At 33.0% G+C, this 25,115-nt stretch overlaps 2 protein-coding genes, 2 long non-coding RNA genes and 1 other non-coding gene across 5 annotated transcripts; 3 read left to right on the top strand and 2 right to left on the bottom strand.

Annotated features, from left to right (window-relative positions):
- Positions 1-838: 838 nt before the first annotated feature.
- LOC135265867 (uncharacterized) lies at positions 839-3,777 on the bottom strand. Its single transcript, XR_010333720.1, has 3 exons — positions 3,573-3,777; positions 2,918-3,012; positions 839-2,843 (listed from the first exon to the last, which is right to left on the bottom strand). It is a non-coding gene; the product is annotated as an uncharacterized LOC135265867 (long non-coding RNA).
- Mir993 (microRNA mir-993) lies at positions 3,077-3,164 on the bottom strand. The gene has a single exon (NR_036321.1). It is a non-coding gene; the product is annotated as a microRNA mir-993 (primary transcript).
- An 8,307-nt stretch (positions 3,778-12,084) lies between the features above and the next one.
- Zen (zerknullt) lies at positions 12,085-13,026 on the top strand. The gene is made up of 3 exons (NM_001043348.1): positions 12,085-12,207; positions 12,260-12,356; positions 12,413-13,026. The coding sequence occupies exons 1-3, from the start codon at positions 12,112-12,114 to the stop codon at positions 12,958-12,960; spliced, it is 741 nt and encodes a 246-aa protein (NP_001036813.1). The 5' UTR covers positions 12,085-12,111; the 3' UTR covers positions 12,961-13,026.
- Positions 13,027-13,242: 216 nt separating this feature from the next.
- Positions 13,243-14,222, top strand: Zen2 (zerknullt-related). Its single transcript, NM_001044625.1, has 3 exons — positions 13,243-13,425; positions 13,481-13,565; positions 13,612-14,222. The coding sequence occupies exons 1-3, from the start codon at positions 13,243-13,245 to the stop codon at positions 14,220-14,222; spliced, it is 879 nt and encodes a 292-aa protein (NP_001038090.1).
- An 8,971-nt stretch (positions 14,223-23,193) lies between these two features.
- On the top strand, positions 23,194-24,594 carry LOC135265866 (uncharacterized). The gene is made up of 3 exons (XR_010333719.1): positions 23,194-23,641; positions 23,693-23,829; positions 23,883-24,594. It is a non-coding gene; the product is annotated as an uncharacterized LOC135265866 (long non-coding RNA).
- Positions 24,595-25,115: the final 521 nt, after the last annotated feature.

The following is a 25,115-nucleotide window of genomic DNA, read 5'->3' as shown; positions in this document are numbered from 1 at the left end:
CTCTTTACAACGGACATTTTTGTAGGAACGTAACAAAACCTATATTAAAATTTCCACCTCCCATTAGCGGACACCTCTCTACAACGGACAATTAAAGTTTCCCTGTCGGTGTCCGTTGTTGAGAGATTTTACTGTTATCTAACTCTGCATTAACATTACTCTAAAATGTGCATTCGCGTTTCCGCGTTGGAAAAATTCATAATTTAAAGCAACTGTACTCCGTATAGTCTATAATCAAAAGCCGGCATGCTGGAATAACGGTTCGTTTTTTGTGCAATCATTACTTTAGACAAAAATATGTGTTGCAAATGCAGAAATGCATCGTATATTTAAGGCAAGTCCCGTTACAAAAATTTAATTAACTTGCATATGGTACTTATTATAAGGATGGTCGAAAAAAGTTGATTTGAGGTGGTCTCCGTATGCAATTTTGTGCACATAAAAGGAAGAAAAGGTACGGAGAAGATGAGTTTTTTGTTGAATTTTTGATTTTAGAGGCTTTTTACCGCCCTCTTGTAGTTCGTTTTGTTACTTGGTAAAGTGTTGGTTTAGGAGATGGGCGCCATCTGGTTTTTTCAGGTTGGTGTAGGCAGTGTTGGGTTAGTGGTAAAGATGTCGCCTCAGATTTTTTTGTGCCGTAATTATGAGCTGTCTTCAATTTTGTAAGTTTGTTGTTAATAAATAAAACGAAGAGCGTAATAATTTATTTTTCTTTACACAATAATTTTAGAAACAAATAATTGATACTTTAATTATTAATAACAATTTATTGGGTTGGGAGATAAATGGCAGAGTAAATAAAAGACAAAATTAATTATCTTTTTGGTTTATTGTAATAAGTTATCAAAATTTTAATATTAATTTAGTTAATATAAATAATAAAATATGTTGTGCGTTGTATTTGTACTCATATACTTTTATACTTGTATTTGTACGACTTTTACAATCTCCGCATAAGTATACCTACACTCTACAGCAGATAAGTTATTTGTAGTATAATAATTATTATCAAACAAAAAAAAACATAACAAAAAAGAACTAAAATGTACACACATCAAAATAATGTAGAAAACAATAAATAATTATTGCCTAAAAAAACTTTAAACGGTTTTAAGAGCAAAACTAACAAAATTTTATGGTAATCTACACGTGAAACTAGAAAATAACAAAAAATATTTTTATTATATTTCTAGCCTGCTAAAAGTAGTGTGTGTTCCAAAAACTAAAAATCGCACAAAAAAAATCAGAATTTTTTAACAATTCTGTATGCTTGCTTAGTTAAAATTAATTATTAATTAATTAAGTAACTTGTATTAATTCCGTTAAACAAAAAATTATAATTTTTATGTCATTCTAAAGCAAATTATGATTAGAGGATTTAGAGAAATTAGAAAATTTGACAAAAAGCTCAAAATTAATTAATTAAATGAAAACGTGACATTTTTTCTACGTATTTATTTTTTGCACAAAGAATGATTTAACACTGCTTGTTGTAGAATGTCATGAGAAGTCATAAAATTTCTATTAGTTAATTAATATTTTCATATACTTAGGGCCGGTTTATAGATAGAAGCTTTATTAAATTTTAATTTCTTGGTAAAAGTTAGCAACGCGAATAGACCAATCAAATTGAATCATTTTGGTCACGTGATCAGCTAATCACGCATTTAATTGCGAATTAAATTAATGACGCTTCTATAAACCGGTTCTTAGATATTTAATTTTATTATTAAAAAATGCTAAAAAAAAATCAGAAAAAATTACAAGCACAGAGAAAAATTTAAACTGCAAACGTTGAGTTTTGTGTGTTTATATTAGTTTTTGAAATACATTAAAAATTTCTTTTGCAAGCTCACCTTGTATAGAAAATTACGCAAATAAAATTTAATACTGTTTTTTTGGCGAGATGTTTCTAACATTTTATGTGCATAAATATACGTTAGGTAAAGTAAATATTTAATTTTTATTAAACCTATAAAATTAATTAAATTTAAATCTGTGTTATTAACCAGTGTATTAACTGTTTCAAAACTATAAATGCGCCAACATTGCATTCTTTCTCAAAATTAGTTGTTAAAAATTATTTATACACTTACTTTACAATTTTATCAACCTTATTTAAAAAACAATAATTTGGTAAAATACGACGTTGTCGTCTTTATAGTTTTGAAAGTGCTAATACCTACATGAGTACATACTTTTTATTTAAATAATATATTAATACAATAACATTTTGTAGTTGTGATGTATTGTCTGGTAAACATGAAAGAACACATTTTAATCTTAGCACAAACTAACACCTACGAAAATACGGAAAAAATATTCATTTCAATGAGTTTTATTAATTTGTAAATTTCGTAAATGTAAGATGTCATTTTTGTTTTTTAATGAATATTTAAGTTGTTTTAAAATTCCGCTACAAGTTTTGCAATCTGAAAATTATTTATTAAGCAGCTTTCTCCTTTGACTTGTAAAATAAGCCCAATGATAAATTATTTATTTAGCCGCCTGTTTACAAGTAGGCACATGACAAACTCCAGATCGTTATCACAGAACTTGAAATATTAACTCAATACATACTTAATAAAATTTAATTTCGAATTATAACGAGTCTACAGTAAATCAGATAATGATAAAATGGCCGATTTTTGTCACTCCATGCATAGGTATGTAAATATTCCAAGTGAGATAACAGTTGATAACGGCGAGGGCGCGAGGTGGGCGTGCTTCAAAGACATGCCGACTCTTATCAGATCGACTCACGCACCAGTACAGAAGCCATTAGTGGAGCTTGATTACGTTTGGAAATTTCTTGTTCTATTTCCTTGATGCGGCCGTGAAACCTGAAATGTTAGCAGATGTGAGATAACGTAGTTATTAAAAATGAGTGCGGAGTGGAGAAAAGTTTGTTACCCACTTTGTTGAAGAAGTGAATCAATTATTAACAGTGCTAACCGTGCACACCTCTAACCCAAGCACTCTCCTGAGACGGCCAATGTTTGCGGTGGAAATCTGTTTAGGAAAAAAACAACTAAAAGAAAGATAAATTTCGTTGTTTGTGGACGGCTGAGAGGTCTTCCATCCGTAAGATACCTGTAGAGACGAGCTTCTGATCTAAAAATTCTACAAAAGCCCGGATCTACAGGGTAGATCACGGATGTGCCTATGAAATAAAACGGCAAAATAAATTCCCTGTTTATGAGGTTATAAATATGCAAAATCCGGTTTGTCGCCGCGTCTCTAAATTTAATTAAAGCCTTTTTGAGTGATTATTTTAATCATTACTTTTGCGCATGTAGTCCTCCGTGCGCAACACGTTTAAAGCCCCCAATAATAAATGAAGCTCGAACATTCTAATAAATAACGCAATTATAAATTCTTTGTGTCGGAAAAAGCAAGAAAAAAACCCCAACATTTATAAATTGGCCAGTCGGCCTATAAAAAGGCAACACGTGAACGTCGACACAGAAAAATGAGCTCTCAGTCTTTGACAGCAGGTGTCTACTTTGTACCCTCATTCCATACCTTGTTTAACTCAAATTATAAAAGAAAAAAGTTTGGTGCGTTTATACCTGACCAACTCAAGGCACCGCTCTCTGACAGCCCAGAGATCCGACGAGGAGCAAATGATGACAAATCACTAACTAGATGCAGAAAAACCGCCACACAATCACTACTCGATCACTGATTGCTAAGAATTGCTGACAATTAGCTGTTGACATGGTAGTGACAGTGCGACGCTACCGACGCCGACGCCCCGAGAGCGTCTCTGAGCGTCCCGGATTCTGCGAGGGGTTTTGTGGAGGGGTTCTACTCCCTTGCTCTCTGCTTTTACTGCTTCCATTAGACCGGCGGCCTTGTGTGACATGCCATTATATTCCTGCTAAGTAGTTTACTGTGTTGCGTATTAAGATGCACAAATTATACAATATTTATAATTAGGACGAGAAAAGTTGAGCACCAATGACAGACATCAAGAGAGAAATTCATTTCGGAAATTGGACTCTGAGCGGTCTTAATTTAATTTATTTCGCTCCAACTTTCAGCGACCCGACACCACAAAATTTTAGAAAATTGCGTCCACAGTAAAGCAACTTAAATATTACTCTAATAAGCTCAAATCTTTCAAAAACCTGAAAATAAAATTATTATTTGATGAATAAATTCCATTAAGTAAAACCTTATTTAATTGATGGCGCATTTCTAAAAATTTTTTTAATCTTATCACTAACAAAATTCTTGATCAGCGGTTTGACCAACTTATCTACAAAAATGTTTTACTGAATCACAAAACTTCGAACACTTATTGGCAAAAAATTTAACTAAACCAATTAAGATTAACTTAAAATCATAAATTATCAATCAATCATTTAAAAAATATATTTACTAGCGCAGTCGATATAAATTGTCTCAAATGTTAAATCAAATATATTTCTTCAGAATTTTATTTCTAATAAGTGTTCATAATGGAAATAGAAAAAAATTAAACGTAATTAATAGTATTTATAATATTATTACGGACTGTAATCTACGAGTACAGTAAAATCTCTCTTAACAGACACTTCTTATAAGCGGACAAACGGACATTTTTGTAAAATTTGTTAAATAGTATAGTTTCTCTTCTAAGCGGATTCTCCAATAAACGGACACAGACAATGTTCAGATCTTTGAAAACAAAGTCTCTCCTTTAAACGGACAGAATGCCATGCGCTTCTGCATTATTATTATGATAAACCGGCAAAAAGTTCAAAAAATTACATATTTTCAAAAAAATCTGAAATAGAAAAGTCTAATAAGCAACAAATATTGTTAAAAATAAAGATGAATTGGTGAAGCACTGGCATGAAAGTAGAAACGTTTGTAAAAAGCGAAGTTTTTTTGATGAAAGTTAAGAAGTTTCTGGAAGACATTAAAAAAAATACTTTTTAAGGCACTTGAAGGGTGGCTAAAAAAGTTTAGATGTACATTTCTGGCGAATCAATATTGATGAAGAAGTTGTAGCAAATTGTTTGAGTCTATTATTTCTTAGGACAATCCACTAACCGGACAAGAAATGTGTAACCGTCAGTGTCCGCTTATTAGAGTTTTTACTGTATATATGTTTATGTGAATTTTTATAGCACTTTAAACCAAAAAATACCTCAGAGTTTCAGGTAGTTTTTATAAGTACAAGGTGTTTTACGTAATTTTACCAGGTCTGCGTCTGTAAATTGCAAAATTCTGATACAAAATGATATCAAATTTTAAAAAACTGGATAGTCTTTTCTAGTTTGTTCACCTTTTCAAAAAATTACAATTTTTTGAGTTAGTTAATTACGAAGTTAGATAGATTATAGAATAATATCTATGCCGTCTGTTGATAGAACATATAAAAATTGTTCTAAAAAACAAAAAACTATTATAATGGATTTCTAAAAATTAAATAATTAAATGTGTAGTATTTTAGTATCTAGTGTTTTGTGACTTATATATTGGGTTACGTAAGCGCAGTCGTAAGGTTGTGGGAAACACCTTGTATATCGTATTGTCAAAAAAATGGTTTATTTTCGCATCATGTAAGTAATTGCAACATAGAAAAAATTTATTTAAAAGATTTTACATAAAAAACTCTCCAGTTCTAATTGTTTTTAAACACTATAACACATAGATAATTATAAAAAAAATGCCCAGGTTTATAGGTAATAAAGTTTTAAAGATCTGTACAACTGATCTTTTTCTAATTAATTACATCATTTTATGTTTTTTGTTTTTAAAAATATGGTAACGAAGTTAATTACTTTTTTGAAAACTTGAGTAAGTTTTAAAATTAGAAGCTTAAATAGATTTTTTATTTGAATATATTTTTATTTTTTTGGAATAAGAAAAAACAATTTGTCGCTTAGTATTACGATTTACACAGACACGGAGCGTCGCAGATGCGAGTTTTATTTTATTAGAGCTTTCGAAGAGTATCAGTTATAAAAGAACTGAACTACAACTATTATTGCTATAGTATTGTAGTTTTAAACCTATTCATCAACAGCAGTTTATTTTGTTGACATACCTATCATAATAAATATTCTGAAAAAGCGTAAAAAGCTCTCATATTTTTAGATTTACGCCTTTTAGATAAATCTTCAGACCAAATTATTAAAAAACTTAAAAATAACTAATGTTAATAGGCTCGAATTTGGCTTCTCCTCACTTATTATCGCATTATGTATAATTTCGGTTTTAATTTTTCGATTTTTTGTGGAAGAATGCTCTAAACCTGTTATTTGGATTCCGCTCAAGCTGCAGCAGCCCAATCAGCACTCATTTACCCAGCATTTCCTTCCACATATCTAATTACTTATTTACATTAATCCGACAAGCAATCTATCATGAAGCTAGTACTTATCGAGCTTTAAAAAATCCGAGCGCTGTTTTAGAATCGATCGGAACACCTTGAAAACATGAAATAAAAAGCTCGAGAAATCTCATCGCTGATCTATTATGTAGAAATGCTGGAAGGTTACCGGATAAGGACTAAAAACCATTTAGAAACCCCAGAGTACGAGCGGCTCACTGAAGGGCCCGTATTGATCCGATGGGAGGGAGGAAACGGCCACTTTTGCGCATGACGCAAAGGGAAAGCACAAAAGGGAAAAGGGACGGCTATTCAGCGACACGGACTTTTCACCGAAATGGTCGTCGGCAACGCGGCTAATCAATTAAAAAAACAGAGATTCAATAGTTGGGAGATTTGGAAAGAAATTTCATTTCATGCCACATGTGCCGATATGAAGGCTACAAATGGTATTCGTCTTTATGGAAACGTAAATATCAATTTTTCTCTCTGCCACTTTTGATATTTTCCAGAGCTTCCATCATGCATCATGATGGGCCGCTATTTGCATTTTATTGGAAGGCCGAAACAACTGAATTTCAATATTGTTGCTTGAAAATGAAATTCAAATTTTTCTTCACTGTGTATTGCGTTATTGCCCGCATCCGAACGTAAATCGAAAGTGAAACGCGATAAATCATTTTGATTCGCAATATCAAAATTTCCAGGTCACAAATGTATGTTTGGACCAAGAATCTTTTTTTTAACTTTTATAACAATAATTTTTATTAAATTATTTGGAACTCTAATTTGTTTTTTGCATCAACATTTGTTACAATTCTTTCTTTATCAAGAAGTATTCTTCCATTTCAAATTATTGGAGTCCTGCTACATGGCAGCACATCTAGCAGGAACTCGAGGAACTACAACTCTTTCCCTCCACTGGTTAGATGGCGCTCCCAGAACTTGAATCAAGTTATTTAAACGAAATTACAATACCAATTATTTGAACTAATACTTTCAAATTAAATTTGTAATGCAGATTACATAGTAATCTCATAAATTCTATTCATTATTTATCTTTTTCATTTACTACTCGTTGATTTAGTTACACACAGATTAAACACTAATTGTTATAATTCTATTTTCATAACGTGGATGCAATTTGAGTCTAATTACTTACATAATAGTAGATCATGTACTGATAGCCGGTAAATAAATAAAAATAAAAATAATGCTGTAATAAGGAGAAGAAAAGCAATTACAAATACAACTACTCTAATTAAAATTACGCATTTTTTTTACAGTAGCAACCCTTACTTACAGACGAATCTAATCAGTAATTTAATTAGTTAAACATGGCTTACCTAAACCCTGTTATAATCAAAGGTTTAAAGTGTCAGTGTGAATTGATTTCCAATTTTTTCCAAAAAAATTGATCACGAATCTGTAACAGACAACCACTTGCTAAAGTCGATGAAAGCAAACTGATCTTTCACCCAGTTTCCGTCGTTACATCAGTAGCTCAAACAATAAAAGGGATCATTGTCAAGTTTAGAAAATTTATGGCCAAGCTTCTACCTTCCCTCTCGAGCGTGCATTATGGGATAGGCGCTGCAAACACGTTTCAGATGACTAAGTCCTTTTGCTAGATTTATTTTAATTAAAAAACTGCGACCACAAGAAAGTAAAATGTTGTTGCGGCCTGGACGACCGGTCATTTAAAACCAATTAAAAGATTGGAGCATTGATAAGAAATTAGCTTTCAGGAATCTTAATCCAAAAATAGACATTCGTGATAACCAGTTTGTTTGGGATTTTTCAATGAAACTTTCGAAAAAGTTCGCGGAATTACACTTTCCATCCAAGCCACAAATTTCCCCGGAAGACTCCCCTGCAGTTCTAATCCTAATCACACAATTCTAAATCGATGATCACTAGAGATTTCCGGCTTAGTTCTGTGATGAGTGTGTTTGGTAGGAAATTCCTGGGTAGTTTTGTGTAACACCTCGTAACATTTTGCACTGGAACATTTGAGTAGAGTTTGTAAGTATAGTGAACCGGAGTGGAACCCTGTGAGTCAAGGGTGGCCGGGCTCACAGCCGTCCTAGATCATCAATCATCCCGAGACAATCGCGCAGCGCACAGCTGTCGCACAGCCCGACACGCCGTCAGCCACCGGCCTACCGGGTTTATATTAGAACTAACTCTTAACTGCAACCTAACTTGCATTTGCAGAATTAAACGGTTTTATCGCCGGAAAAAGACCAGATAACCACCATAAGCCAAAGGTCGGACAGTGGGAAGCTTTCGCCAAAACCACTCAATTCAATCGTAGATTTAAGTTTTCAAAAATCGCATAAATTAAACCTAAGCTTATCAAGTCTCGAGTTGTTAAAAAGCAGGTTACAAATTGTAACTAAAAAATTGTAGCAGCATTTTGGTTTTTCTCTTATAGCTGTTAATACTTAATGTTGTTTTATAGATAGGTACAAGTAGAGGTAGTACACCTTTATTCTACAAGTGGTTACTATAGTACATTATTATTTTAGTTATTATTTTATCTTACTTGAAAAAATAAAGTGGCCATTTGGTGTTTCTTTAATCTCCGTTAAAAAAATATAACAAAAATTTCTCAATATACCTATAAGAGAAAACGTTGTATTGTACACGTAAAGAAAAGTTGGAATTATCTGTTCGTGATTCCTTTCTGAAACTCGTGCTAACACAGATAATGCATATCTTTTCTGTACTTGTATATTAAACTATTATATTTTTATCACAAACTTTCTTCTTATTGTTTTCTTCCTCTTTTCTTCTTTCGTTTTTTACATTATTTTTGACTATATTTATTTTTGATTTATTGATTTATTGTGGTCGATTACATGAATAAATACATAGAATTGACTTCATTTTTTTGGTGTCTTAATTTTCACACATACTTTTGGTGTTTCAAAAAGATTTTGTCAAAGTTTATGGGCTTATTGGACACTTTGCGATCGAAAATTTTTTGGTATTTAAGCTGTAAACTATTGTAAATTTATAAATTTTGTTTTATTTTTAATAAAAATTAATTAGATATCGAAGGTTTTATTAAAGACAAAATGTTTTACGATTTTCGTTAAAAGTGGTAGATTTTTCAGTTTAGTATTTGGAATAACAAACACAATTATAGTAAATCATAAAAAATGACATTAAATAGACAAAGAGTGTTTCATGTAAACTCCACATTTCAGGCAAACAAAAATGTTTACCAATATTTAGGTACCTACTGAAAATTTCTCTTTTAGTACCTACCTGGATGTTATGATAAACAACAACCATGTTTACACTTTTTTTAATAGGATTTGCGCCTCCTCCTTTAGGAGCCGCAGCTTTCACATTTTTAAATACTTTGAAATCCTATTTGAATATATGTATATAAAAGTGAAAGCTTAGATCTTATCTACCTTTTGGTGTTTTCACGTCCCCAAAAAAAGTTAAAGCCAAAGTTTTGAGAATGAAAGAGAATTTCATTTTGCACATCTGTATTAACATTCCCTGTTTTCCTATGTCTATGTTTAGTGAACTTCAAGTTATTTTATCAAAACATAGGTGGTCAAAATAGAGCTTACAATTTAGAAAATTGTCGATTACCGACCAATCGATTGATTAAATAATCGATCAATTAATCAGAATAATTAATAACCAAAATAATCGATTAAGTTTAATACTCAATTAATCGATCACTCAAATTTATAATCGCCCAGCTTTACTCAAAAAACAAAGAAAAAACTTTATTAAACTTATATTTTATGAATTTATTTGATATTTAAGGCAAGAAAATCAAAATTTTGAACAAGGTTTGTTTATGCAATAGGAAAAATTTCTATATGTAAACAGCTATAGTCAATGTCAAGAAAATTAAAATAATGTGAAAACTATTAATTTTTTTATTTAGTTATTGTTTAAATGTACTGTAGGTACCTAATTTTTTCTCTAAAACCTAGTTGTTTAAAATTAATAGCGTGATGTAAGCCAACTCATAACAATCCTCTGAGTGACTTGTGTGTTTGCTGAAATTTTTGAAAAATCTACTTTTCAAAACAATTTTTGTGTTAATATTTCTTATCAGTTTTTATACGCAGAACTGAGTGCCCCACCTAGACAAAGTTTCTAAACACACAAATGATAAGAACAATTCTTGAAACAATCGTTCTTAAAAACCAAGGTTAAAGATCGGTTTAATTTAATCCGCCACTAAATGCATGATTAACTGATCATGTGACCAAATTGAATTAATTTGATTAGTCTCTTGTCTTTGTAAACTTTTAACAGCGCAATTAACTTTAACTTTAAACCGGCTCAAAGACTAATTAATTTTTTATACTAGTGAAAAAAATAATACCTGTAACCCTTGTCAGTACAGAAACATTTAAAACTTTAGGGGTAAAAAGAGATAAAAAAGCATTAGATAATTAATTTTAGCATTTAACGTTTTCCATCAAATATTTTTGCCGTAAACATTTACAAAAATTTTAAAATAAATCTTGCCATTGTCTTTATTGTTTAATCTTTCGTTGTTTACATCTATGTTCCCTAAATCAGGTAATGCCTTTTCATCCATACACCTGTAGAATTCGAGTTTCTCTAAGACTTTCTGACGCAATACCCCCAACTGAGTGAAAGTTGGCGAATTTATGGAAAGTAAAATTCTCCAAATCGCTCGATTTCCAATCAAACGCCACATTTTAGCAAAGAGTGAATCACAAAAAGCAAAGCTATTCCGCTGCTTATTGAACATTCAACTCGATAAACTCGTCTTTTGTAAAGCGCATCTCGTAAACAAAATTTATCGTGGGTGCTTTAGCTAAACAGGTACAAATAAAGTTATTTGCCCAAGTACATAATAAAAACAATAAACATGTAATAAAATAATAAAGTGTGTAGTCAACGACCCGATGACAAGCGAGCAGCGATGTGGTGACGTCACTCACCCCTGCGTTAGGGATGATATATGGCGGCGGTTAGAAGATCGCGCAGCGGCCATCACTCAAATCAATTCACCCGCACAACGTATTTGACAATCCTTGTCTCTCTCTTCTACGTGTGCTGAATAAACACGTAAATAGGGACATGAGCAAAATTTTTTTCATTTTTCGTCTCGCCTTCAAAATGGGCTTCTAATTACCAAGTTCGGAAAAGTTCCGTTCCTTGCAAACTATGAGGAAGTAGACAGAAAATCATGCAAACTATTGCCAGTCTCGATCATATCGAGCATATGGCTCTAATCGTGCCATTAATGCTCATTGTTGGACTTTCGGATTAGGGAAAAAATTTCCAAGTCTAGCCATGGACTTTGGCTCGTCTCGCCCTCACAGCAGGAATCGCTGCAAGCGAACCGGCCCAAAGCGCTCTCCCAACTCCAACCCAATAAACATTATTATTAATTATTTTGCTACAGCAAGTGCTAACTCATTCTTAATTGTTGTTAATCAGTCACACATTTAATTTGTTTACTAAATAGTTACTAAAAGTGTGCACTTGACACATTTCGAATCGATTAAACAATATCTATCGTCACTTTTATTATTGTTTAATGTTTCATTTTTATTATAAAAATGGAATTAAAGTAGTTTTGTTCTTAAAATTAATTTTTTTGGTAACTGAGGAAAACAACCCGTGAGCAACTTTCTTGAGGGTATGCAAAAATAAACACTAATCCCTAAAGGGGTGGGACAAGGTACTATAAAATCTCTCTTGGCCCAAACAAATTTGTCAGTGTTTATCCTGTTGTGAGTCAGTGCAAACTTCACTTTGACGAAATGTCTTACTCCCAATTTGAAAACCAAGCCGTTCTGCAGTCGTATAATTTTCTGCAAGAAAAAACAACTTACGAGTATTACGAGAATAACCAAGCTGTAAGTTACACATTTACTGTTAGGTTTCAATCTACTTTTGAGTTTTTTACAGCTACCACCAATAACTTATCCACCTTCTGATTGGAACTGTCCCCAGTACAACGCGCCCCCTTACATGTCATCAGTGCTTCAGCTACCAACAGTAACAGGTACTAATAATTTCAATTCGTTATATTATTTTTTATTGATTGTTTTTTTTAATTAGAAATTCAAGAAACTCAACCCCAACGGACCAAACCCACCGCTGGAAAGCGTGCCCGCACTGCCTACACCTCGGCCCAATTAGTGGAATTAGAGCGGGAATTCCACCACGGGAAATACTTATCACGACCACGCCGAATCCAAATCGCCGAGAACCTGAACCTGAGTGAGCGTCAGATCAAGATTTGGTTCCAAAATCGCAGAATGAAGCACAAGAAAGAACAGATGAACAAAGTTTCGACTCCGAGGTCCTCTCCTGCTGAAACAGCCTCGTCTCTTTCGCCGCAGTCGGTCGCCAGCACCGCTTCATCCGCCGATCACCAAATTGTTGACCGCTTGTTGTCCCACGCTCCCATCGACAGTGCAAACCAATGGTACAGCCAAACCATTGATAACAGTTATCAGTTCTGTGATAATTTGCAATACAGTTTTGATAACCAATGTTCGGGCACGATTGACTGGGCTTTGCCCAAACAAGAGGACTGTTTTTATCAGGAAGGGTGGAACGGCCAAAGCTTCGATGTGTCCCAGCCTGCTTTAACCACATTGTGATTGACTTATTTAATTATGCTACTTATTAATGTATTAGTTAGGGGTTTAAATAAAATTTGATGCAGCAATCTGAGCTTTTATTTACGTCTTTTTCGGTATCATTACGCTTTATAAATGGAGTAGAAACCAAGTCAAATTCTTTCACCTGAAGCAAAGTGCTTTTCGAAAACGGTGATATCACGTAACCTTGGTTAATTGTTGTCAACTATCTAAACCCAAAACTTGTTCAAGAAACGCTTAGTTGTGTTGTTACCCTCGTGCCAGAGACTAGAATTGTACGAAATGTCCAAAGATTCGTTAGAAATTGTTAAAAATGAAGAGTTTGATAGTGACTCAAAATTACCATTCTCGGGGCTTTTCATAGAAAATCAAGCCGGAAACGCCCCAGTTTTCAACAATTACATGGACGAAAATCAAGCATTGGGTTTCAAAATCAGTGACAACAGTGGGATAAATTCGCAAATGGTTTGTGACTAACATTAATTTTTGAAAATTATTGATGTTAATTTAGGATTCTCAGATCGATTATTCGCGTCCAAACTGGTCGTACCTTCGAACCCCACAGTTCGAGCCCCAACAGTTCGAAGTGTCCCTCTCAGAAAATCGTGAGTTTTGTGCCCAGTTAGGCAAAAATTTCAGTTTTAATTATAGGGTCTCACGAGCCGGAAATGGAGCGCCCTAAGGGCGCATCTAACGGCAAAAGGGCCCGAACTGCGTACACCTCCTCCCAATTAGTCGAACTCGAACGCGAATTTCACCGGAGCAAGTACTTGTGCCGCCCTCGGCGCATCCAAATGGCCCAAAACCTCAACTTGACCGAACGCCAAATCAAGATTTGGTTCCAAAACCGCAGAATGAAGTTCAAAAAGGAGGAGAAAAACAAGGTGGTGACCCCGAAAACGTCCCCAAACGAGGCTTCAATGTCGCCGCAATCGACGTCTTCGAATAATTCGGCTTCGCCGAAGGCTTGTCAGTTTTTGTACAACCAATTTCCAGGAAGTAGTCAGGTGGTGGTGAAGGATGAGACTTGTCAGTATGATACTGAGAGCTCTTATCAGTTTAATGATCCACAGTTTAATTTTAATTATCAGTATAATCAAGCGTATTCGAATTACAATAATTATCAGGAGGGTTTTTCTTGTCAGTATTACCAAGGGAAGAATTGTGTTGGGGGGAAAGTCGACGAAACCGCTGGGGTTTACAGCGGGTGGGAGGGCCAGGTATTGGAAAACATGCCCCAACCCAACTTGACCTCACTGTAATTATTATTTTTAATCAGTGTATTGGTTTCGCATTAAATTTTGTTTACAAAGGTGCAGTGTGAAAATGATTTATTACAACCCTCATAAATCCTCCAACAGGAGTCAGGTAAGGACGTCCAGTCGCCTCAGAGTTTATCCTCGTCTCACCTTCCTAATCCTTGACGCGCCGGTTTCAAAATGTTGTAGCCTCTTTGGCCCTTTTAATTTTTCTCATTATTTGATAAAAGAAACGTTTATCGACTCCTGGGCCGAGACGGTGAGGAGAATTTCATGGCGCCTGAATTACGGACTAACGACGTATTTATGGACATTGCCAGACCATAAACAGACAAATGTCGCAATTAGGTAATGATCACTCAAAGGGAAAATAAAGAAAGTGTTTCAAAATCGGACGAAAGTTAGCAACAATTTGCAATGTTTCTACCTGAAGAGTGAAAACAAGTTGTTTTTGTTTACGATCGCAATAATCCGATTAGTGGCTGTTTTGCAACTCGCGGAATATTTAAGCTTGAAGTTGTGCGATAAAGCTCATATGGATAATGTGGAAGATGCAACAGGCGGGCAGTTGCTTGCTTCTCTGCCATATTCTCACGTTTCTATCCCCACGAGGCAACACTGGGGCATTACAAGATTGTTGTTGTTATAATCCCGAGAGAGCCCTAACATTTTCACTTTGACTCCGCGGTTCCGACAAGCTACTGTGCGGTTTGTCTCCCGTCTCGTTGTACCCAACAGAACGAGTTATAAATTGCCAGCAAATTGGACGAGAGATGGAAACTTCAACCGCTTTATTTTTAATGATGAGATAATTACGAGCCACGACGCCGATCGTATGTTTCTCGGCAGCTTTTTTTCAACAAATAATTGTACACAGTAAATAAAATTTAAAGTTAGAAACTATTTTGGCATATGGTTAAATTTTTTCTAGTGTTAATTATGCCACTAGTATTTCAGAATCGGTAAACTATAAAACTATATTTCAGAAAGTGTTAGTTGTAATTCAGATAACTAAATTAATTTCAGAAAGCATTATTTGTAAGTTAGAATCGCAATTTGTTTTTCAGAATGCGTTAATACATATTTGTCAGTTGTATTTCAGAAAATGCAAATTGTAAATCAGATATTTAAGAAATCGTGAATTGTAACTCGGAGTGTGTAAAATGGAACTCAAAAATAACTTTTTCTAAATATTCTGGGTTTAAAATTGCAAAACACCAAGCTGTGTTCTACATTATTACTGCGTTTCTTTACTTGGATTACCTATTTTAAAATAAGAAATATTTAACAATGTCTTACATTTTCATTTTGCTCTTAATACATTATGGTGTTTTCTTAAATATTGGTACACTGATTTACATCTGATCTTTTCTGAAATACGACAAAAAAGTCAAATATAAATTTATTATTTTTTTGAAAAACAATGTACAACTTATGAATTATAAAAAAAATGTTTTCTTAAATCTAAGTTACTAAATTGAAATTCTATAGACATTTTCTGAGATATATTTACTAATCTGAATTACAAGTAATGTTCTTTCCATCTTTATTACACTGAAATACAGTTGAAAAAGGCGTAGATTATGTTTAAAATGACTGTTAACTAAAAATTTTTTACAAAATAACATTATAAGTAAAAACCATTTTCTGTGAGTGCCGAAATTACATAAAAAAATTAATTTCACCTTTCAAAGCAAATTTTTACTCTTAAATAATGTCTGCGTTCCATTATTCAATAATCTTACCTTAGTTTAAACGAAAGACACGTTTTTGAACAACAGATATTTTATTTTCAAAAGCACATACTGAGACAGTTAGCTGATATTTTTCAAATTACGTTACAAAAAATCCGTAAAATTTTAAAAACTGAAGAAAAACTGTAGGTTCTTCCAAAAATATCTCAGAACTAAGTAAGTTACTGATTCAATTATAATTTCTATCTTCATTTGTTCTTAGGATATAAGACTAGCTTGATTTTTTTAAATAGCACGAAAAGTTGATCTTAATTTTTTTTAAAAGAGTTCTATGGTGTAACAAACATATGCATACCTTAATTTAATTGCAATTTAAAAAAATCGAACTAATAAAATTTTAAAAAATATAAAATTTTGTTAGCCTTGGTTGTCTTTATCTATCGTTAGCACGTTGCCGCTTAAACATTGACCAAAAATTAAGTAGAAGTTAAAGATACTTGTTAAAATAATACTTTTAACTAAAAAAAACACATTTTAATAAAAAAATTTAAACACAAAATACACCATTTTTATGCAACAAAAGATATTCAAGGTGATTTCTACTGACTTCTTGGCTTTTGTTGTCTTAATAAACCAATATGATTTTTTTTCGCTCAGTTTTATTTAAATGTACCTTTGCTTTTTAACTAATTTTAAACTAATTATTGCACACAAGTTTAATTTTTTGGCTAATGTACAAGGGACAGATCGCTAATAACAGTAGTTTTAAAGCTAACTTAGTTTTACTTTTTCAAAAATCCTGATTTAAATTTAAAATTTGTATTTTTTTTACCTAATAAAAAAAATAAAGGTGGGTATTATGTTATATCAGTGCATACAGAAAAAAATGCTCTTTTAAAAATAATTAAATTTAATTCTTCGTGGCATTAAGAGAAATCTAGTTGGTCTTGTATTTTCAAAATTAATAACAATAGAAAATTGAAACTTAATAAACACTTAGGTGTTAAAAGTACCTTTTTTAGTATATGTATATACTAAGAAGAAAATATTATACAATCTAGAATATGGTTCTCTGAGAACTACTCTTAGTGTTATTTTAGTGTGCATAACACCAGATAATTTTTTACTGTGTATGGTAAGTTTTTTCAATAAGTTTTCAATAAATGATGGATTTGTGCAGCAAAGCAGTGAGTTAATTAAAATTTTGTAAAATGGAAAATGTTGTGGTGTGAGGCAAGTGTTTAACAAAATGGCCGTGTAAAGTGATACCCTGAGACCGTGTAGATAAACATGTGATTGTTGAATACGTCAATCAACGGACAAGTGGGGTTGTCGGCCATATTGCTCCATCCCCTGACGTTTGACGAGCGCTGACAGACATCGAACCTGCCCCTTATCATATGTCAAATTATTCTCATTTCGGTTGCAAGTCCCAGCTCGCAATAAGTCGGGTGGAAATGAGCATCGACATTAGAGTCTCTGGCGAAATAGTTGTATAAAACAAGTTTTTAATGCCAGGAATTTGAGGTCGAAAAAGGCGATAGCATCGATATGCGTGACTAAATTCGATTCTCGTGTTGGTTGTAATATGGCCGCCGACACGATTTTTTGTTTTTAACGCAGTCCGCAATTAAAACTGGTTTAGATAAATTGAATAATTTTTTGCTTTCATGCGTTATTACAAGAGACATATTTCAGTTTTTCTGAAATTAGAGCGCTTGCTTGACTGTTGACTCTAATATAAAAATGCATTAAAATAATAACAGCCCATGGGAATTCTGCTCTAAAACTTTAATACGTCCAGACACGAAACGCTCTTTTCTAGGAATACACAAAAAATACTAGTATTGGAGTGAAAGACACGAAACATTAGCCGAATACGTGGTATCGATGTCGATCATTAATATAATCGTCGGGGTTCTTCTCTAGTGGGAAAACGACTGCTGCTCGAGGCAGGACGAATACATCCTTTTAAATAATACCTTAATTTACTCAAAAACAATCAATATTTAACCGCGGACTCGAGCCCGCTCGAATTTTCAATGCCGCCAGATTAAAGCGCCGTTGCAAAGATTAGAGGTAAATATGGTTTTAGTGCCGGATTAGGCGGATTTCTTGCCCTGCATTCGAACAGGGCCTGCACCCTTTCGCATTGGGGAGAACTTCCGCTGCATGATTTCCATTCAGCGGCCATCCATCTTGTTTGAGATGGTTTAAACTGACAGACAGCAAGATCCGAGAGTGGTTCTATTTCGATGACATGGCACATATCTATTCCGCTACTTATACGCAAAACTTGGAATACAGCCAATATTTACCGATTTTTTTCCTCCGAAAAATTTTGCACCCCTTATATGTTAATTTACGACGTACAAATACCGGAACTCGCTATGGATAACGGAAACGAAATTGAACTATTCTCCGAGCGGTTCTTTTCATCAAGTGTCTTTAAATTTCCAAGCGCCCTATTGTAAAACGGTATAAATACAGCTCGAACGTTCCACTGGATAAGTCAATAAGGGATAAGAAGGGGACGATATCGCCGGGAGGTTTATGAATAAAACAAAAGTCTTAACAGGCCGCGGCTTTGACTGCGTTTGATTTCCAGGATAAAAAGTTTTTCAGATTTTCACTATCAATGACTGACCAAAATCCGCACCCACACAAAGAATTCCATTTTGTCCACCTTATAAAAAAATTAGAAATTTTTGAACAGACATTGTAAATTTTCTAAACAACGAGATTCTAAAAAAAATCATTTGTATTTTTTTTAAGTTTTGTACCTACTATGTTCATACTATTAAATCGTAAACTATGCAACACATTTTTTATTGTAATATTTTGCTATAAATAGGTCACAACAATTAACCGAAATAATGTGAAAGGTTAATAATATCGACGAGTTTTCATCAATGAAATGGAAGTCAAACGAATGTGATGATTATATTTTTTGTAAACAAATATGAGTACTAAATAAATATACCCCTTTACTACTAAATTTTATTTTTTGATTACAAGGTAAAAAGTAACTTTAAAGCTGAAAATTACGTTTTTTTTCTTTTTTTACAAGACATAAAATTCTGAATGGTTATTTATTTAACGAGTTTGAGTATAAATCGGACGCTTTATTTTACGAATGGATTGTTAAACCACGAGTGAAAACGACAGTGTCGAAGAATAAAAATATTTTTTTATGATAATTTTAGAAAAAAAGACTTTTGTTTAAACGTTTGTTGCTACTGCAGGGTGATTCACAAGTGTTGACCAACTTTGGAAGAGAAAAAAAAAGACTTTCAGTGGAACATAAAATGTATTCAGACTTTTTCTAAACAACTTTATTTAATTTTTTATAATTTGTGTTTTTGGCAATCTTTTTTATTGTCGCTTTTCTGTTTTTATTGTTGTCAGACTTAATTTATTGTCGGACTTGGTGGTTTGTGGTATATTTTGCACATCATTAAAATATTTGGTGATTTTCTTCAACAGGTATAGGTTTAATGTTGTTTCTGAATGTAAAAAAAAATGATCAGAATTGCTATAAACTTAATCCAAAAAAGTAACCTTTAGAGAAAGGTAAGAATCTTTTGAAAAACAATTTTTTGTTATAGAAACTTTTAACCCATTTGCAACGCTTTTATCACTACTTTAGAGATCATCTGAGATCACTGTATAAAATTATACAATTATAAAGATGATGAAGAAATAATAAATAGGTTAATAAAACTGGGCCACTAAGCGATTTCTTGTTGTTTGTTAATACTGATAATTTACTGTATGTTTTATTCAAATTATTACAAGACTGATAAGTGATAACTGATAACAATGATAACTATTATCAATGGTTTGTTGTTGTTATTCTAACGTGAAACTAAAGATGATCAACAAATTTATAATCACTAGATGAAGAAAGTGCTGGGAATAAACGAGGCAATAATTTTAGTGAAAGACCTAGGAGTTCTGATCTTCCTTGTGCTTTATTCTTTGATTTTTTAAATTTTGACTTATGTTTTTTATTTTTTTAAGCAATTTATCTTGATCTTAACTGTCACAAATATATTTGTATGTGTTTTTATTCGGTTTTTTCAAGATAGAGTTTAATTAAAATTTCTGTACGTACTAGTATTTTCATTTAGCACAAAATACCAAACCAACACAAAACACACCTACATAAAAACGAAGTTATTGAATAAATAAAAAAAAATAAAAACAAGAATGGTAAAAACCGTGCAGTTTTTTTAAAATTCACACACTAGTGTAAATTTCAAAAATTTTTATCAGTGTACCTACTCTAGGGAGTAGACGCAAAGAAAATGAAACTGCTGCTAAAGATCTTTACAAACTTTTTGACTGTCGAATATTTTGTCAAACTTTAGGAGATGATTCTTATTACTTACTGAAAAAATACTATTGTTGTCATGTACTTTTCTGTTAAAACCATCTCAAATAAAATTAGGTTTGAAAGATGACCTATTTAGTTTCTTAAAAAAACTTTATTTACCAGAAATGATTGTTTTAACAGTTCGTAATGGGTTAATATGTAGTTAATTGTGCCTCAAGTAGCTGGGTGTTGTTTGGTGTGGGTCAGTAATTTCTTTCGGTGTGTGATTAGCGTTTTGGTCGTAATCAGACTAGATAAGCCTGAGATCCGTGGCATGGAGGGCGAGGGAAATGAGGAGTTGTGGGGTGTGAGTAATGAGCAAGTCTCTATCTCGAGTGCTTCGAATCGGGATCAATGACAAGTGCAGGCGAAGAGCGGTTAATAGGTGTTTGTGATAACAGGGATGCGATAACGGCACTGGTAAATATACTGGAAACGGAAAATGCATGATCAATGAGGATGCCGGCACACACCAGGAAATTATCTGCCCGAAATTTTCATCTTCTATTTCATGTTTGTACGCTTTTCTTAGATGAACATCGCTCGTAAATATGCCCCATCCCGGCCAATATCGCGTTTAATTAAGACACACTAAACGTCCAATTAGTTTTAATTGAGATGTTTAAAGCGAGTTTCGCGACGAGCAGCATTTTTCGCTATCGCAAACACATTAAAAAAGAGTGAGTCTGAAATAAATTATGGCTAAAGGTGGAAGCAATATCTGATTGAAGACTTCGGCGTCGGCTCATGAAACTCCGTTTTAAACGTTGTCATTTAAGTCATTACTTGTTTAGATAACAGTGCTAGCAACGCCACCACATAAAATCCGATAAGTGTTATCTTCCTCTTTACTTACTCTTCGATTCGAAACATTCCAGAGTTATGCAACCAATTAAACACACCGAAAAAAGGAAAAAATCGGCGCTCACGTCGCGAGTGTTACGTATTCGATGAATGCAGCATTGTCGATACTTTCCGTGAAGAATTTTAATATGTCGCCGATTTTACAAACTCTTAAAACAAGTGGCAGCTGTTTCTGATGTCAAGAGATGAATTTTATTTCAATATTTGATAGTTTTCGTGCCTTCGTGTCGACACCCCTCCCCAATGATCCTGGCTATATTCCCGACCCCACTCTCTCTATATGCAAAGCATTTCGAAGCTATAACTTTACTAAAACATTGAAAACACTTCAAACTTTCCATGGAAACCTCTACTCTCCGAGCATCGAGAAGACGGAAAAAAGAAGGAAATAAACTGTCAGCTGCTGAAAATTATTCTGATTATGCTAATTCTTTTTCTTCTACATCACTCGCTATATGCAGTATGTCTACACCACATTCAAACACTAGAGATTTATGACGCAGGGGGAACGACAAAAATACAAACACTCGACCCCGATTTACATCCACCTCTTTTAATTCGATAAACAACCAAGACAAACATTTAGCCAAAACAATCAAAGAATTAAGTGACCGCTCACCGGAATTTTTAATTTTGGTGTCAAATGTCTGAAATCTCCGACAGCATGAATACTCACCCAAAATGAAAATGATAATATATTATTATTATTATTATTATTATTATTATTATTATTATTATTATTATTATTATTATTATTATTATTATTATTATTATTATTATTATTAATAAATTATTAATAAAGTAAGTTCATTTTGTTCTTCTGCTTTTGAGGCGTGTTTTCACGAGATCTTACAAAATAAATTAATTTCAAGTTTAAAAACCGACAGAATTGGTTTTTTATTTCAAATGGGTATTTATAAGGGAAACAACAAATCACTTGTTTCTTTGCTTTAGACAAAAAAATTAATGCAAATTTAACCAAATGAAATATTAACAGTCTATACTTTGAAACCATCTTGAAATCAGTTTGCGATGATCGACCAATACATTCGCTTTGAAGTTTTTTGTCTACGAATTATCTGTGCCTTTTTATTGGTTGAGCGCATTAAAAAGGCATGACTCAGTTCGGCTTTCGGGCTGGCTCCTCCCAATTAAATTCAAGTAATTTCAAGAAAACAAAAATATTTAGCAATTTTATTTTTAAATCGTTGTTTTGAATGCCTCCTTTCCATAAAACGAGATTGGTTTAACTGATTTTTGTTAAAAAAGTAGATAGTAATTTACAATTCAATTTATTCTGGAAATAATTAGATTTCTGTCTCATCAACGTGCTAAAAATTTAGGAAAAAATATTATTATTTTTGGTTTAATTTCTCTTTCAGGTTTAACAAAAAGGTAAATAAATGAATAATTTATTTAGTTTATTTATTTAATTTAATTTATTTATTTTATAAAATTAATTATTATTATCTTATTATATATTATTAAATATTTATTTAATTTATTTATTTAGTTGCTAATAATAATAGTAATTATAATAATAAATAAAAATAATAAAAGTATTTTTTAGGAAAAAATGTGAGAAGGTTCCGAAGTCTAGCTTATACAGTCGATGCAAAATAAATTTTAATGTGAAATTATATTTGGCGTAAAAAAGACATTTTATTTTGTTTAGAATCCATCTGGAATTAATGAACAAAATTAAAGCTTAAATAAATTCTTCTACAAGTTTTTGCTTTTTCTTGATAATTTTGACGAATCAATGATTCTGCATCAGAAATAATCAAGAAGAAGTAAACAATGTTTTTTTTTCAGTTTTAGTTCTTGTGGTTTTCCAGCTCGATTTAATTCAAAAAAGTGTTTAAAAGAGCCTGAAAAAAGTACGAATAGCTTTTTTCGGGCGAATTCTGTCAATTTTTCAGTTTATTCTTGACGAAATTGTGCCCAAAAAGAAATTAAATTGAGTGAAACAAACAAAGTAACATTGGTTTCATTTTATTCTTGTAATTTTGAGGCATGTTTTGTCAAAAAAAAACACCAATTTTGATTGATTTTGTAGTTTTTAGACGATTTTTGATCAAATTTGATTCAAAAATGCACCGTAGAGGTCATTTTCATTTTGGGTGACTGTAGGTATCCCCTAATTGTGTAGATTACAGTCCGAGTAAATGACAAATGTTCTGTCATTTCGGTTCAACAGGTTTTTAATGATCCCACCGAAATAATTGTAAACTGCTTTAAAATCCCTGTCGGGGTTAAATAGTTGCGTAAAAAGCTTGGAATCAGAGCATTTGTCCCATGAATCAATACGCCTGACGAAAAAATTGATCAATACCATTTCATCGGAGTAGTTTTCAAGCCCACTCGCCATGAAACTTTAATTACAATCGACATAATTTGGAATAGAGTCCTAGAAAACGCTAAAGCTCGTATTTGCGGCATCCCGTGTTAACTACCCAATAAAAAGCAATCAGTGGCTTGTCACTGTACGTTACACCATTCGTGACGTCACTAGTGATGGATTACTCTTCTTGCAGCTTTTCTACCAGCAACTTGTTGGTTGTTTAGTTCGCGTTGTTGACGTTGTTTGGGGTGTTACACCCTTGCTATCTTTATACGACTGTCACGGCAAAAATCGAAACCTTGGTCTAGTCTTACCTCTATTTTTATCAGGGTAATTAGCGTCACCGTTTGACAAGTCGATATTCTTAAACGATTTATTTTCAGCGCGATGAGAGATCATTTTAATTTGGCAACGACCGAACGAAAAAATCAACCAGTTTCCTGTTTCTATATCCCAACGAAAAACACGCTGTTTGCGGCAAAAACGCGACTATAAATTACTTTACTATATGGTCTTGACTTACAAATTTATTGTTAGCAAGCTACAAAGAGAAATAGAAAAAATTAACGATTCTAAAGTTTTTCCGGTCGTTTAATTGGATTGAATTGCTAAAACATGGGACGGGAGATTTTCAGCGGCTGCGTTTTATAGCCCAGCGAATTTCATTTTTTCTATTTCGATTTTTAAGGTGCGAACTCGCAGCGTAATGACGACAGCGAAATTTCAACAGAAGCCTAATATCGAGATAATGCATGTTAAATTGTTGCGTTAACTGCTTCTGTTTCAATGCTGAGGTGTGATTATTTGCATGTAAGCAGCTGCTCCGTGGGCAAAAATCTACAAGATACAATCGAGACCCATTCAACTTTTCACTAATTACGAATTAAATGCCTGGTCTAATTGCATCACCTGCGTTTTCACGAGATGGGAAAATTACGACCTCGAGGTGACGAAAACTTACAAGACCCCGAAACCGTTTTCTACACACTGGAGGAACTTTGTGAATAATAAATGTTGTTGGATATAAATTCTCTTGTAAACTCACGAATAACTCATTATTCCATTATTAATACTTACCTTATATTTATTTTAGTTTAATTTCTAGTAAATCTTTGGATTGGAATAAAAACGCAAGTAAATTTTAATGGTTTTATTGATCTGTGGTACCTATGAACATTCCAGAGTATTATTTTGGAGACATCCTTCCCATTTATAAAACCTCCTCTCGTGGATAACCTCTCATTAAACTTATTCTGGTCTCGGATCATGTTTACGTCTTATAATTACCTTCAGCGATACAAATTACAAAGTACGGGATGAGTTTTTGTGTCGGCCTCAGCCAGCAAGGAAATACATTTGTCCAGCTATTGCTGGATACTTATTAGCGGCTGACATTCGATTTGTCTTGTCTCCGGCAAGCTGAACGATTGCGGTGGACCTGAGGGTCGATGCCTTTTCTTCGTCTTCTTCCAATCTTCATCAGGGGCGGATTTTAATTTGGCAACTGCATGAATATTCGATTATTAATCGCCGGCAATTAGTTCCACTTGTGACAGCCCTAACACAATCCTTTTTAAAATAAATAAAGCCACCATCCTCGAATGATTGACTCCATA

This window comes from Tribolium castaneum, chromosome 4 (genome assembly GCF_031307605.1).
Source record: "Tribolium castaneum strain GA2 chromosome 4, icTriCast1.1, whole genome shotgun sequence".
Taxonomy (NCBI): Eukaryota; Metazoa; Arthropoda; class Insecta; order Coleoptera; family Tenebrionidae; genus Tribolium; species Tribolium castaneum.
This window is presented reverse-complemented; position numbering and strand designations above follow the sequence as displayed.

Coding starts and splice junctions, on each gene's coding strand:
- Zen (NM_001043348.1), top strand. CDS start 12,112: ATGTCTTACTCCCAATTTGAAAACCAAGCCGTTCTGCAGTCGTATAAT. Junction 12,208..12,259: donor ATTACGAGAATAACCAAGCT/GTAAGTTACACA, acceptor AGTTTTTTACAG/CTACCACCAATAACTTATCC. Junction 12,357..12,412: donor TCAGCTACCAACAGTAACAG/GTACTAATAATT, acceptor TTTTTTAATTAG/AAATTCAAGAAACTCAACCC.
- Zen2 (NM_001044625.1), top strand. CDS start 13,243: ATGTCCAAAGATTCGTTAGAAATTGTTAAAAATGAAGAGTTTGATAGT. Junction 13,426..13,480: donor GTGGGATAAATTCGCAAATG/GTTTGTGACTAA, acceptor TAGGATTCTCAG/ATCGATTATTCGCGTCCAAA. Junction 13,566..13,611: donor AGTGTCCCTCTCAGAAAATC/GTGAGTTTTGTG, acceptor TTTTAATTATAG/GGTCTCACGAGCCGGAAATG.